Source organism: Salvelinus alpinus, chromosome 35 (assembly GCF_045679555.1).
Source record: "Salvelinus alpinus chromosome 35, SLU_Salpinus.1, whole genome shotgun sequence".
In the NCBI taxonomy this organism is placed as follows: domain Eukaryota; kingdom Metazoa; phylum Chordata; class Actinopteri; order Salmoniformes; family Salmonidae; genus Salvelinus; species Salvelinus alpinus.
Window position 1 is genome coordinate 14,291,328 of NC_092120.1, and position 12,616 is coordinate 14,303,943.

General features: G+C 43.3%; 1 protein-coding gene across 7 annotated transcripts; it reads left to right on the forward strand.

The window, feature by feature from the left end:
- The first annotated feature begins 1,105 nt into the window (after positions 1–1,105).
- On the forward strand, positions 1,106–12,270 carry LOC139564021 (nuclear receptor subfamily 1 group D member 2-like). Of its 7 annotated transcripts, XM_071383176.1 has the most exons (11): positions 1,106–1,566; positions 3,315–3,400; positions 3,680–3,797; positions 4,024–4,925; positions 6,057–6,281; positions 6,511–6,599; positions 6,764–6,908; positions 7,090–7,811; positions 8,069–8,245; positions 8,536–8,746; positions 10,816–12,270. In XM_071383176.1, exons 4-11 carry the CDS (start codon positions 4,676–4,678, stop codon positions 11,010–11,012), a joined length of 2,016 nt encoding a protein of 671 aa, XP_071239277.1. In that variant the 5' UTR covers positions 1,106–1,566; positions 3,315–3,400; positions 3,680–3,797; positions 4,024–4,675; the 3' UTR covers positions 11,013–12,270. The 7 variants fall into 7 exon arrangements, with proteins under 7 accessions (XP_071239277.1, XP_071239278.1, XP_071239279.1 ...); XM_071383177.1 differs by lacking the exons at positions 3,315–3,400; positions 3,680–3,797; XM_071383174.1 differs by lacking the exon at positions 1,106–1,566 and having other exon boundaries at positions 3,315–3,797.
- The last annotated feature ends 346 nt before the right edge of the window (positions 12,271–12,616 follow it).

The window sequence follows — 12,616 nt, forward strand, 5'->3', positions numbered from 1 at the left end:
CTCCGCTGACCTGGCGTCGTGAGGGAGTTTGTTCCACCATTGGGGTGCCAGAGCAGCGAACAGTTTTGACTGGGCTGAGCGGGAACTGTACTTCCTCAGAGGTAGGGAGGCGAGCAGGCCAGAGGTGGATGAACGCAGTGCCCTTGTTTGGGTGTAGGGCCTGATCAGAGCCTGAAGGTACGGAGGTGCCGTTCCCCTCACAGCTCCGTAGGCAAGCACCATGGTCTTGTAGCGGATGCGAGCTTCAACTGGAAGCCAGTGGAGAGAGCGGAGGAGCGGGGTGACGTGAGAGAACTTGGGAAAGTTGAACACCAGACGGGCTGCGGCGTTCTGGATGAGTTGTAGGGGTTTAATGGCACAGGCAGGGAGCCCAGCCAACAGCGAGTTGCAGTAATCCAGACGGGAGATGACAAGTGCCTGGATTAGGACCTGCGCCGCTTCCTGCGTGAGGCAGGGTCGTACTCTGCGAATGTTGTAGAGCATGAACCTACAGGAACAGTAGAGAGCAGAGAGCAGTCCAGAGTTTGGCTTGGAGCAGTCCCGATTATGTTTATCATTGTGTTAAAGGTCCAATGCAGCCATTATTTGGTTATCTCTATCAAATAATTTCTTGGTAAGGATTACGTATCTTACTGTGATTGTTTTTCCATTTTAATGGAAAAAAACAAACAATTAACTTCTCAGAAAATAGCAATTTCTCAAGCAGTAATTTTGCTAGGACTGTTTGGGAGTGGTCTGAGTGGGGAGATGAAAACTAGTTATTGACAGAGAGGTTTGGAACTCTTATTTGTATATTAACTAATTTGCCGCCTGGTGTTGTCACCAGGCAGGCCAAATCTCTATCCCACCAAAACAGGCTGAAATGTCAGGTGGTCTTTTCAAACAGCTCTTACAATAAAATGGCATTATCATTTTCACAGTATTATTCCAAGCTCATAGTGTGGATATATAGTGTTTGTGTGTATAAGACAGGCAATTCAAGTTTTTGAGTGCACTGAGCCTTTAACTCTGCCTCTGGTCTGTAAAAGTGTGTCACTGGGTGACTCTCAAGCGCCCAGGCAAGTGGGAGTGGCTGACAACTGGGTCACATGGTTAACACACTATTTAGAACATTGAGTACTGAAGAGTCATCGTACAGAAGAGTCATCCAACAAGGGACTTCGTCCAGCGTTTCTCATCTTGTTACATATCTTTAAATGTACAAAACTATTCAGGTTGAATTAGATGCCGCATAAAAGTCTAGGACGTTTTGACTGAAAGAAGAGCAGAACTTGTTTTGTTCAGGATACTGACATGGGAGTGCAGATAATTATATACATGCTACAAATATTTACTACAGAAATGTAGTTGAGACTAAAATAAGAAACAGTGTTGAGCTTTAGATGATCGACGCTTTTAATTTGAGTTTGTTACAGTGTAACCACTGTGCTACTAAGGATAATAGAATTTAGCAATCCTTAAAGTCAAACTGGCGAGTTATTGACAAGACATTTAGTCAGCATAGGTTGCTTTCTCTAAATATTCCCTGAATCGAGGTGCCTGCAGACATGGGATCAATCAAGCCAGGTAAAACCGACTTTATTATACGTGCTATTACAATGTTACAATGTATCTTGTCATGTAATTGAAAGTGTCCACCTCTCGCTACATTGATCAGTTACTTGTTTGCAAATGTGTTACTTTGTTACAAATATAGTGTTACTGTTGCTGTCTAGAATCAATGTGTCGTTCTAAGAATCTGTTCTAGAAAAAGCTTGTGCAATCTGATTTATCTGTCCACATTTTATTTAGTTGTGTGCTTTTTATAAGTTATATATGGACCACAATTAGAAACCTTCCAATAGATTTTTTTCTGGTCAGCTTATTGTCAAGCCATGTATTATGGGTTAGGAATGCCACTGCGCTACGGGTTTTTTGTTTTGACACTACAATGTTCTGCTTTGCTTCACCTCACATGGACCAAGCTGCCTAGCCATGTGCCGATGCTTCTCGACTCTCACTGCTCATTGGTCGAGAAGAGGCTGTGACGCATTCATTGCATAAATCTGTACTAAGTCCAAGTTTGAGGGCCGTATGCAGGTCGACGTGAGACTGAAGGATGCGGATTTGGTGACCTAGATTTAGTCTCTTAGACATGACAGCTCCACATGTGGGTGGGTTTTGGAAGCGAATAGTCGTAGCTGGTTAGGTCATCATGGCCAGGGCTTCGAGACCATTAACTACATTTAGGGCTACATAGTATAGTATAATATATAAATTTATGTTGATTTTGTGTCTGAGCCTCCTGTACACCAAGCAACAGGTTAATTATTTTCCTAGCTAGGTTTATTTAGCCCATATTTAAGCATTTGGTTTAATAATGTCAACATTCTTATGTAATAACGTGATTTAACACCAATGACTACAAGAATAACTTTGCTTTTGCCAAAAAAACTAAAATGCATATATCATTGTGCCCTGTCAAGCAAAAGAGCAGTAACTGCTCATAAATGGAAACTTAGAAAGATGACTTCAGCGTTTTTTAATTGTCGAGCCAAATGATTTGTAGTCAGATTGGAGATGTTAACTGTTTTTTTTTCAGTTTATTTTGTATTCATATTGACCCTACCTCTGACGTTATCTGGCAGTTACTGCCTTCTTGCTTGGTACACCCACTGGAATGACGATTTTTTACAACGCAAACTTGTGTTTGTGGTTGTCAGTGTCATATGGTTTGATACTTGTTTCAACAAACAACAATAAATAATGCCAAGGTAAACCATAGTAACTACAGCCCAAAGCTTAGTGATTCAAGGTTTTTTTTAAAAGCAGTATCTGAGGTGAGCGATTGCATTTACTGCTTTTTTCTTCGGTTTCACTAACTTTTAACAGCCACTGCAAACATAACGTCCCATTTTATCTGAAACACATTTTGTCCACATGATAAATCATGTATTTAATGTATCATAAATGTCAACACATTTTTGACCGAATGTCCAGTTACTGCTCTTTTGCTTTGTAGAGGGGAGTATTATTCAATATAATATATTATAGAAGAACTGACAAACCCAACCCCAAAATAAATGTTACAAATAACAAACCCAACCCCAAAATAAATGTTACAAATAATTACATTTGTAACATAAGTGCATACAAATGATTACAGAAACACATTCGTTTTCACATTACACTGTAGTGTCATGTTTTGATGGTACACCATTAACCCTCTATGGGGCAACAAACTACCTTTTGGACCTCACACCACCTTTTGATTTTTTTGGGATAAAATAAATATTTATAGTATCACCTGACATGTCTGTGTCCAATGAAATGAGGGGCTGAAGTGAGTGTGGCCTTTTGTCTGGGGGTGTAGCAGTCCTTTCAGGAAGCAAAGCCGCATGGGACACAGTGCCACCAATTGGTAAGATAAAATCACTTTTTAACATGTTTAAATTGAAATAACTTAATATAAAAAGAATATGTGCATGAGTATGTAAAGAAGTATGTTTGATTGTTTAAATACTTATTTTGTTTTTATTTATATACTAAAACAGTTTTTTGGTTTGTTGCCTCAGGGCAACATTGTGCAGTTAGACCAATTTTGTTCAGGCAATAACATGCTAAAGTGTGGAGATGTGCTCAGATGCATAATTATGACCATAGTCAATGTTTTTACTTTACTATCTACTGATACTTCCAGGAAATGGACACAACAACATTTTATGGGTGGAAGGAACATCATCGAGCAGTTAGGGTCATTCCCTCTGACAGTGAGGACAGTGAGCTTGAGAGTCAGGAAGAGTGGATCCCCGAATCAGGTTTGAGAGACAGTTAGGAGGTCAGGGGTCAGTTAGGGGTCAGTCAGCAAAGTAATGTGTGTGTGTGTGTGTGTGTGTGTGTGTGTGTGTGTGTGTGTGTGTGTGTGTGTGTGTGTGTGTGTGTGTGTGTGTGTGTGTGTGTGTGTGTGTGTTTGCATGCGTGTCAGTGGATGAAGAAGGGTATATGACACATTCAAATGTGTGCTTCCTGCTTTCTTTTTTCAAGGAGAATGCCTGTCTGTTGACAATGAGACTGAGGATGAAGATGTAGCAGAGGTTGATGTTCCACGCCAACCCTGGTGGAGAACACCCCACAATGCATACTTCAATGCTTACCCAGAATGGCAGGACCTGCTTTCAAGATCTGATGATATCATGTGCCCCCTCCAGTACTTCATGCAGTTTTTCTCTGAAGACATTCTGGAAGTTATTGTAGGGCAGTCAAATCTATATGCGGTACAATGTAAAGCAAACAAGCTCCTTAACCTCACAACAAAAGAATTGGAGCAGTTCCTGGGTATTATGGTGTACATGTCGTTGTTTGGTTTACCAGGCACCCGCATGTTTTGGAACAAAGCCTGCCGAGTGTCCCAAGTAGCTGTCACCATGATACTAAATAGATGGGAGGCCATCAAAAAATCCCTGAGGTTGACAGGTGGGATCTCAAGCGAAAGATGATCACCTAAGTCCCCTGCCCTGCTATGGTGAAAGAATACAACAAGAATATTGGTGGGGTGGATCTGCTTGACTCACTGATTGCACTGTACCGGAACAAAATCCGATCAAGGAGGTGGTACCACAGGCTGGTGTTCCACTTCCTGGATATGATCATCGTGACCACCTGGCGGCTCTACTGAAGAGATTGTAAGGGCACTGGCATGAGAAAGAAGGAACAAATGAAGCTGTATACCTTCAGGTTATACATCGCTGAAGGCCTATGCAAAAGTGGAAAGAGTCTGGAGCGCAAGAAAGGTGGTCCCAGTTCCACTATTGCTGGTGAGTATGAGGAGAGGAGGAGGAAAGGACCCGCTGCTCCAATTCCAGTCCCTGATGTGCACCTGGATGCCACAGCCCACCAGATGATTATGGCTAAAAAGAAGGGGAGATGCAAGGTACCAGGGTGCACAGGTACACCAAAATCCAAGTGCCAGAAATGTGATGTCCGCCTCTGTTTCACATCCACCAGCAACTGCTTCCTGAGGTTCCACACAGAATTGGAAATCAGAGTGTGCTTTGAATCAGAAACCCACAGAAACACACATTCAGAAACACTGAAACACACACACTCGCACATATAGGCTATACCCTCCAAACACACCCATACACACAGTCATTTGGATATTGGTTTATATGTTTATATGAAATGTGAGAAACATTTATACATGAGGTGTTAGTTGTAATTAGTAGTAGTCTGTTTATTTGTTTCTTGATGTTTTGACTTTAAAGCTTCTAATTGTGATTGGTTGGAACTATTTGTGGTTGATGTTTCTCTATTCATATATTGCTTATTTTCCTTGTTCCACTTATCATATGTACTATAGAAAACTAGACACATTTTATGATGGATATATTAATAGGGACCCCCAAGCTCCCCAAACAATTGGGTGAAATATTTTTGAGGGTTAAGTAATTTAGGTCAAATGGAAGATATTTGCAATTTTGATTAGGTTTCTGTGTCATCTAACACACTTTGTCACCCTGTGCCCAAAAGTCTTTAAATAAAGTATTTTTGTGATTATTTGTGTTTTTGTTCAAAAATGTTCTTCAATAATGGTGACATATATGACCCTGGCTGGGACTGCAGGCCTTGCTGTACTATTTAGGATAACTGTAAACACCCATAGAGTCCGCTTGTTATGTAACAGTGGTGTAATTGTATCGCCAGGCATGAGGTAGTAAAAACAGGTCAAACAACAGGACGAATGAGACGAAGGGGGGAAACGGTCTGACATAAGTCCTGCTCTATATTGGGAGTGGCAAGGGTAATCAGGCAGATGTTTTAATAAGGTTTTATGGTTTATATTATGTTTATATATGGTTTATTATTTACCTTTGAAATAGTTGGTCGATTTCCATCACTATTATAACCTTACTCTGACATACAATGGGGTAAAAACTTAGAATAATCATTTGTGTCCGTCTTAGTTGTAACAAAATATTACGCCATCAAGATTATGACTTCAATATTATGTTTTTGATATGACGTATATTTGACTTATATTCCAATAACCTTTTGTGTTTTTTTCCTTCTCCCCTCAGGTGGTGTAATAACTTACATCTCTTCTGGCTCCGCCTCCAACCCGGAGTCCTGTTTGAGTGACAGCTGCAGCAGCTACCTGTGCTCGTCTCCGCCTCATCCCTCACTGCCAAGCCGGGCAGTAGGAATCATGGTGGACATCGCCCGCGCTACAACAGCCAAGCACCCACGTAGCCACGGCACAGAGAAGACTGGGCGATCTACTTCCGCCAAGAGCAGCATCACCAGTGAGTGTATTTCAGTCCTGGAAATACATTCAGTATGGCAAGGATACTAGATATATTCAGAATGGCAAAGGATAGGAAATGCATTGTATGAGTTGCCACACTAATCCAGGTAATAGGTGCATTTCGTATTCTCAAGTCTACATGAGTCATCATCATGTACGGGTGGAATAGTACATTTGTTAGAGAGGTGTGAATTAGTAGTAACATTGCTGTGTGTTTCTCCTTACAGAGATCAACGGCATGGTGTTGTTGTGTAAGGTGTGCGGCGACGTGGCCTCAGGGTTCCACTATGGCGTACACGCCTGCGAGGGCTGTAAGGTAAGACTAGTCCTGACTGCTTCTCATGGAATGCCACACGGCCAATTCCTAGGTTTCATTCATGTTATTCAATGGCTCTGTGTCGTAAGTGTTTTAACAGTATCATTCGGGTTTTAACTTGGTAATAACCGTGCACAAACAATGTTTTCTGTGATTGTTCTCAGGGTTTCTTCAGGAGGAGCATCCAGCATAGCATCTGGTATAAGAAGTGTCTGAAGATGGAGAACTGCACCGTCATAAGGATCAACAGGAACCGCTGTCAGCAGTGCCGCTTCAAGAAGTGTCTGACTGTGGGCATGTCTAGAGACTGTGAGTCTCCACTTTTAAATGTACATAATAATAACTGAATTTTTCCCAAAAGGAAATACAAGGGTTAATGGGGGTGAGGGGTTTCCTTTTACAAGTTTGATGGATTGACTGACTGTAGGGATATTTCAGCCCTTATTAGTGATATATGTACTAATGTGTGTTATTTGGTTTCCTTCTCCAGCTGTTAGGTTTGGCCGCATCCCGAAGAGAGAGAAGCAGCGCATGCTGTTGGAGATGCAGAACGCCATGAACAACATGGTGATGAACAACAACAGCCAGCTCCACAGTATGCTCCACGGCACCCAGAGTCCACCCTGCCCCATGGAAGTGCTCCCCAATGACGGCATCTCCTCTTCCTCTGCCTCTTCTTCCTCATCTATCTCGTCTTCATCAGACTCCAACCCTTCCTCACCCCGTTCCGTTCAAGACTCCATGGAGACCAGCTCTAGCTCCGCCTCTTCCTATTCGTCGGATAGCGGTGATGACGAGGTTCCTCCTTCCAGGGTGTGTCATCGGGGCACATTCACGTACCGCCTTGAGCAGCAACACCCCATCAAAGAGGAAGTGGAGGATTCGCCTTCGCAGGTCGCCGGGGAAACTGTAAAAGATAGGAGAGACAGCCGCATGGAGGAACTGCAGGAGAGCCGGAACCGCTGCAACGAAGACACCAGGGGTTGCCAGCCTAGTTGCAGTCATCAACACGTCACCAACATTCCCTACCGGGAAGAGAGAGTTGTTTACCAGCAGCAGCCTGCGCAGCTAAACTGCGGCCCCAGTGGTGGCATGCCAGAAGCCTCCTACAGCCTCCATCACAGGAGCCACAACACAATGCACAACGTACAGACCGTCTCCAATGGTTACAGTGGACCATCATACAGCCTACAGGACCACAAGACAAACTTGGTGAGTGTCCTTTTATCATTTAATTTGCCTTCGTTGAAACATTAAGGAGATTCAAGGTCTCTTTACAAAATGTTACAGTAGAAATGCATTGTATACTGCACACCTGAAATTAACCCATAACCATGCCTAAAGCACACATGGAAAATACCTAAAAAGGCCTATCCTCTAAATCCCCCCATTTTGTTTCTTCTGCATTATTGCTCCTGTGTTCTGTTTTCCATAACTGAGGGCCCTGTTCTCGACTCTTGTCACCCCAGGTCATTCCTGGTCTCTATGTGGACCCCAGTCAGCGCAGCCAGGAGATCTGGGAGGAGTTCTCCCTGAGTTTCATCCCGGCCGTGCGCGAGGTTGTGGGGTTTGCCAAGAGGATCCCGGGCTTCCGAGACCTCCCCGAGTACGACCAAGTCAGCCTGCTCAAAAACGGAACGTTTGAGGTAAGAATCCCTGGACTCTCTGACACCAAAAATAGATCTTTCCCAACTCTGGCTGTCGTGTTCCAACTGAACATTATACTCTCCTTAACTCAAAGTGTTGAATTGGCTAAATATATTACAGTCTGTAGATATGTTATGGTAGAGTACCAGTGTATTTTAACTCAACATTGAACTCTCTAACCGGGTTAGGTGGGCATTATCACTGTTGAATTCTGCCAGTATGTTGCCCAGTGCTAGTCACCATAAACCCCCGTTCTAACACACCCTCTCTCCCACCTCTCTCTCTCCAGGTGCTTATGGTGCGCTTTGCTTCATTGTTCGACGTGTCCGAGCGCACCGTGACCTTCCTGACGGGGAAGTGTTACAGCTTGGAGCTGCTGCGCTCGCTGCGGGCCGGGGAGCTGCTCACCTCCATGTGTGACTTCAGCGAGAAGCTGGCCGCTCTGCAGCTGGACAAGGATGAGATGAGCCTCTTCATTGCCGTCGTCCTCGTCTCCGCCGGTAAATAACACTGTCCCTGTAAACAGTGTCCTTGTAAAACACAGTGTCCTTTTATACACACTGTAATTGTAAACACACTGTCCTCATATCACTGTACTCTGTACTCTGGCTGACTGGTTGGCTGGCTGGCTGTCCTCTGGCTGACTGGTTGGCTGGCTGTCCTCTGGTGGTCTGGCTGGCTGTCCTCTGGCTGACTGGCTGGCTGTCCTCTGGCTGACTGGTTGGCTGGCTGTCCTCTCGCTGACTGGTTGGCTGGCAGGCTGGCTGGCTGTATTATGGTCCTGTGTTTAAAATGACACCCTATTCCCTATACAGTGAGGGAAAAAAGTATTTGATCCCCTGCTGATTTTGTACGTTTGCCCACTGACAAAGAAATGATCAGTCTATAATTTTAATGGTAGGTTTATTTGAACAGTGAGAGACAGAATAACAACAAAAATATCCAGAAAAACGCATGTCAAAAATGTTATAAATTGATTTGCATTTTAATGAGGGAAATAAGTATTTGACCCCCTCTCAATCAGAAAGATTTCTGGCTCCCAGGTGTCTTTCATACAGGTAACGAGCTGAGATTAGGAGCACACTCTTAAAGGGAGTGCTCCTAATCTCAGTTTCTTACCTGTATAAAAGACACCTATCCACAGAAGCAATCAATCAATCAGATTCCAAACTCTCCACCATGGCCAAGACCAAAGAGCTCTCCAAGGATGTCAGGGACAAGATTGTAGATCTACACAAGGCTGGAATGGGCTACAAGACCATTGCCAAGCAGTTTGGTGAGTAGGTGACAACAGTTGGTGCGATTATTTGCAATTGGAAGAAACACAAAAGAACTGTCAAACTCCCTTGGCCTGGGGCTCCATGTAAGATCTCACCTCGTGGAGTTGCAATGATCATGAGAATGGTGAGGAATCAGCCCAGAACTACACAGGAGGATCTTGTCAATGATCTCAAGGCAGCTGGGACCATAGTCACCAAGAAAACAATTGGTAACACACTACGCCGTGAAGGACTGAAATCCTGCAGCGCCCGCAAGGTCCCCCTGCTCAAGAAAGCACATATACATGCCCGTCTGAAGTTTGCCAATGAACATCTGAATGATTCAGAGGATAACTGGGTGAACGTGTTGTGGTCAGATGAGACCAAAATGGAGTTCTTTGGCATCAAATCAACTTGCCGTGTTTGGAGGAGGAGGAATGCTGCCTATGACCCCAAGAAACCATCCCCACCGTCAAACATGGAGGTGGAAACATTATGCTTTGGGGGTGTTTTTCTGCTAAGGGGACAGGACAACTTCACAGCATCAAAGGGACGATGGACGGGGCCATGTACCGTCAAATCTTGGGTGAAAACCTCCTTCCCTCAGCCAGGGTATTGAAAATGGGTCGTGGATGGGTATTCCAGCATGACAATGACCCAAAACACACGGCCAAGGCAACAAAGGAGTGGCTCAAGAAAAAGCACATTAAGGTCCTGGAGTGGCCTAGCCAGTCTCCAGACCTTAATCCCATAGAAAATCTGTGGAGGGAGCTGAAGGTTCGAGTTGCCAAACGTCAGCCTCGAAACCTTAATGACTTGAAGAAGATCTGCAAAGAGGAGTGGGACAAAATCCCTCCTGAGATGTGTGCAAACCTGGTGGCCAACTACAAGAAACATCTGACCTCTGTGATTGCCAACAAGGGTTTTGCCACCAAGTACTAAGTCATGTTTTGCAGAGGGGTCAAATACTTATTTCCCTCATTAAAATGCAAATCAATTTATAACATTTTTGACATGCGTTTTTCTGGATTTTTTTGTTGATATTCTGTCTCTCACTGTTCAAATAAACCTACCATTAAAATTACAGACTGATCATTTCATTGTCAGTGGGCAAACGAACAAAATCAGCAGGGGATCAAATACTTTTTTCCCTCACTGTATAGTGCACTACTTTGGTCAAAAGTGCCATTTAAAACGCAGTCCTGTGCATACCATTCAGCCACTGGTGTTAACACACAATACTTATGTGTACGATGAAACCTAAAGCCTTCTTTGATACAGACTGTTCTTATGCTCTGTTCTCTGATCAGATCGTTCGGGGATCCAGGACTTGAAGTCAGTGGAGGCGCTGCAGGACAGGCTGATCAGAGCGCTGCGGAGTCTGATCATGAAGAACCACGCCAAGGAGACTACCACCTTCACCAAGCTGCTGCTGAAGCTGCCTGAGCTGCGCTCCCTCAACAACATACACTCTGAAGAACTGCTGGCCTTCAAAGTGCACTCGTAATGGGGCACTCACAATAGGGCTCATCTGACTCCTAATACCCTCCTTCCACACTTTGAAACCAGGACTGGCCTCCTCTGTCACTCCTATACCAGGACCAAGGGGAGAACTTAAGGACCTTCCGTTTGCAGTCAACCAACTCAGTGTATTTCTCCAGAATGTATTGAGAAGTTCTTCTTTTGGACTATGTTGATAGGGACAAAGGTCAGAGAAGAGACGATACTGTACTCTAGTCATATGAGAAGGCTTGAGAACTGAGCTATTGCCCGCACACACGAGTGTGTGTGTGTGTGTGTGTGTGTGTGTGTGTGTGTGTGTGTGTGTGTGTGTGTGTGTGTGTGTGTGTGTGTGTGTGTGTGTGTGTGTGTGTGTGTGTGTGTGTGTGTGTGGGGTTGTTGTTTTACCAAGTTAGAGGCACCTTTCTATTTTTAAAGAAAAAGATAAAGAAATGCTATACTGGCTTTTTGAAATGATGAAGTGCAGAACTACTTGGTTTTGTTTGGTAAATTCAATTAATTCCAAAGTGTGTTGCTCACGAGCAGTGTGAATGTGATGATTATGCTATCTATTGGATGTTTCATTCGACGCGCAATATCAAATGGTCACTGTTTTCGACCCAATATGTTTGAAAAAATCCCTCAAGACTCAATGTAAGCATCTATCAAAAAGAATGCTTGATGAATCTGATAATTGGTGCAATTGCATGGCTATCCTTAAGTGAACAACTTGACATTGTCGCTCCCAACCCTCCGAGGAAGGAGTCATTTATTTATTTTTGAATTGTTCAACTGCATTGTCATCTTTACTGTCCTTTGTGTAGGGTATTTAATTTGTCTGAATATGACATTTTTGCATGACTTTGTTAGCTGCTACTACCACGCCTCCTTCTGGGGAGTTGTTCATAGTACACTTTTTCAGCAACACAACTTTGCACATTGTGTTGTGGACTGTCAACCTCCAAAATCACACATGTCAGCACAGACCCACATCATGTGTGCATGATGTGAACACGATGATACTGAAGTGTTCCTTAGCTGATTCCCCACAGTGAGGAGTTACTGGGTGGATTTGACTTTACCTCCTGGCATTTCAGCACAGCACTGACTTTAAAACTGATATTGTTTCCCATCTGTTGTTTTTTTTTGTTGAATGTCTGTATTTGTCTCCTTTTACTGACAAGATTGCAGTTTGTAAATAATAGTTATGCTATATCTATCATATAAATATATATAAATAGTATAAATAAATACAAGTGAAGTTATTTACGGTGTTGAGTTTTCTGTGTGCAATATGTTTGAACTCGTTTGGTGATCTAAGATGAGCATCTATGAGGGGTAAAGCACTAAGAACTAGGTATGTGGTTAGTTACGTTGTGATATCATTTGTAGGGCTACTGTTATTGTATAGTGATTTTCCATATTACAAACCAGGTTCAATTTATTGGCCTAAAGCACAGGTGTCAAACTCATTCCAATGAAAGCCGAGTGTCTGCGGGTTTTCGCTCCTCCCTTGTACTTAAAAAAAAAAAGTACCTTTATTTAACTAGGCAAGTCAGTTAAGAACAAATTCTTATTTACAATGACAGCCAAACCCAGACGACACTGGGC

What these genes read in the sequence shown, in the direction of transcription:
- LOC139564021 (XM_071383176.1), top strand. Translation starts at nt 4,676, where the DNA reads ATGAGAAAGAAGGAACAAATGAAGCTGTATACCTTCAGGTTATACATC. An exon ending in CAAGGTACCAGGGTGCACAG is followed by an intron (nt 4,926 to 6,056) that starts GTACACCAAAAT and finishes TTCTCCCCTCAG; the next exon opens with GTGGTGTAATAACTTACATC. An exon ending in CGCCAAGAGCAGCATCACCA is followed by an intron (nt 6,282 to 6,510) that starts GTGAGTGTATTT and finishes TTCTCCTTACAG; the next exon opens with AGATCAACGGCATGGTGTTG.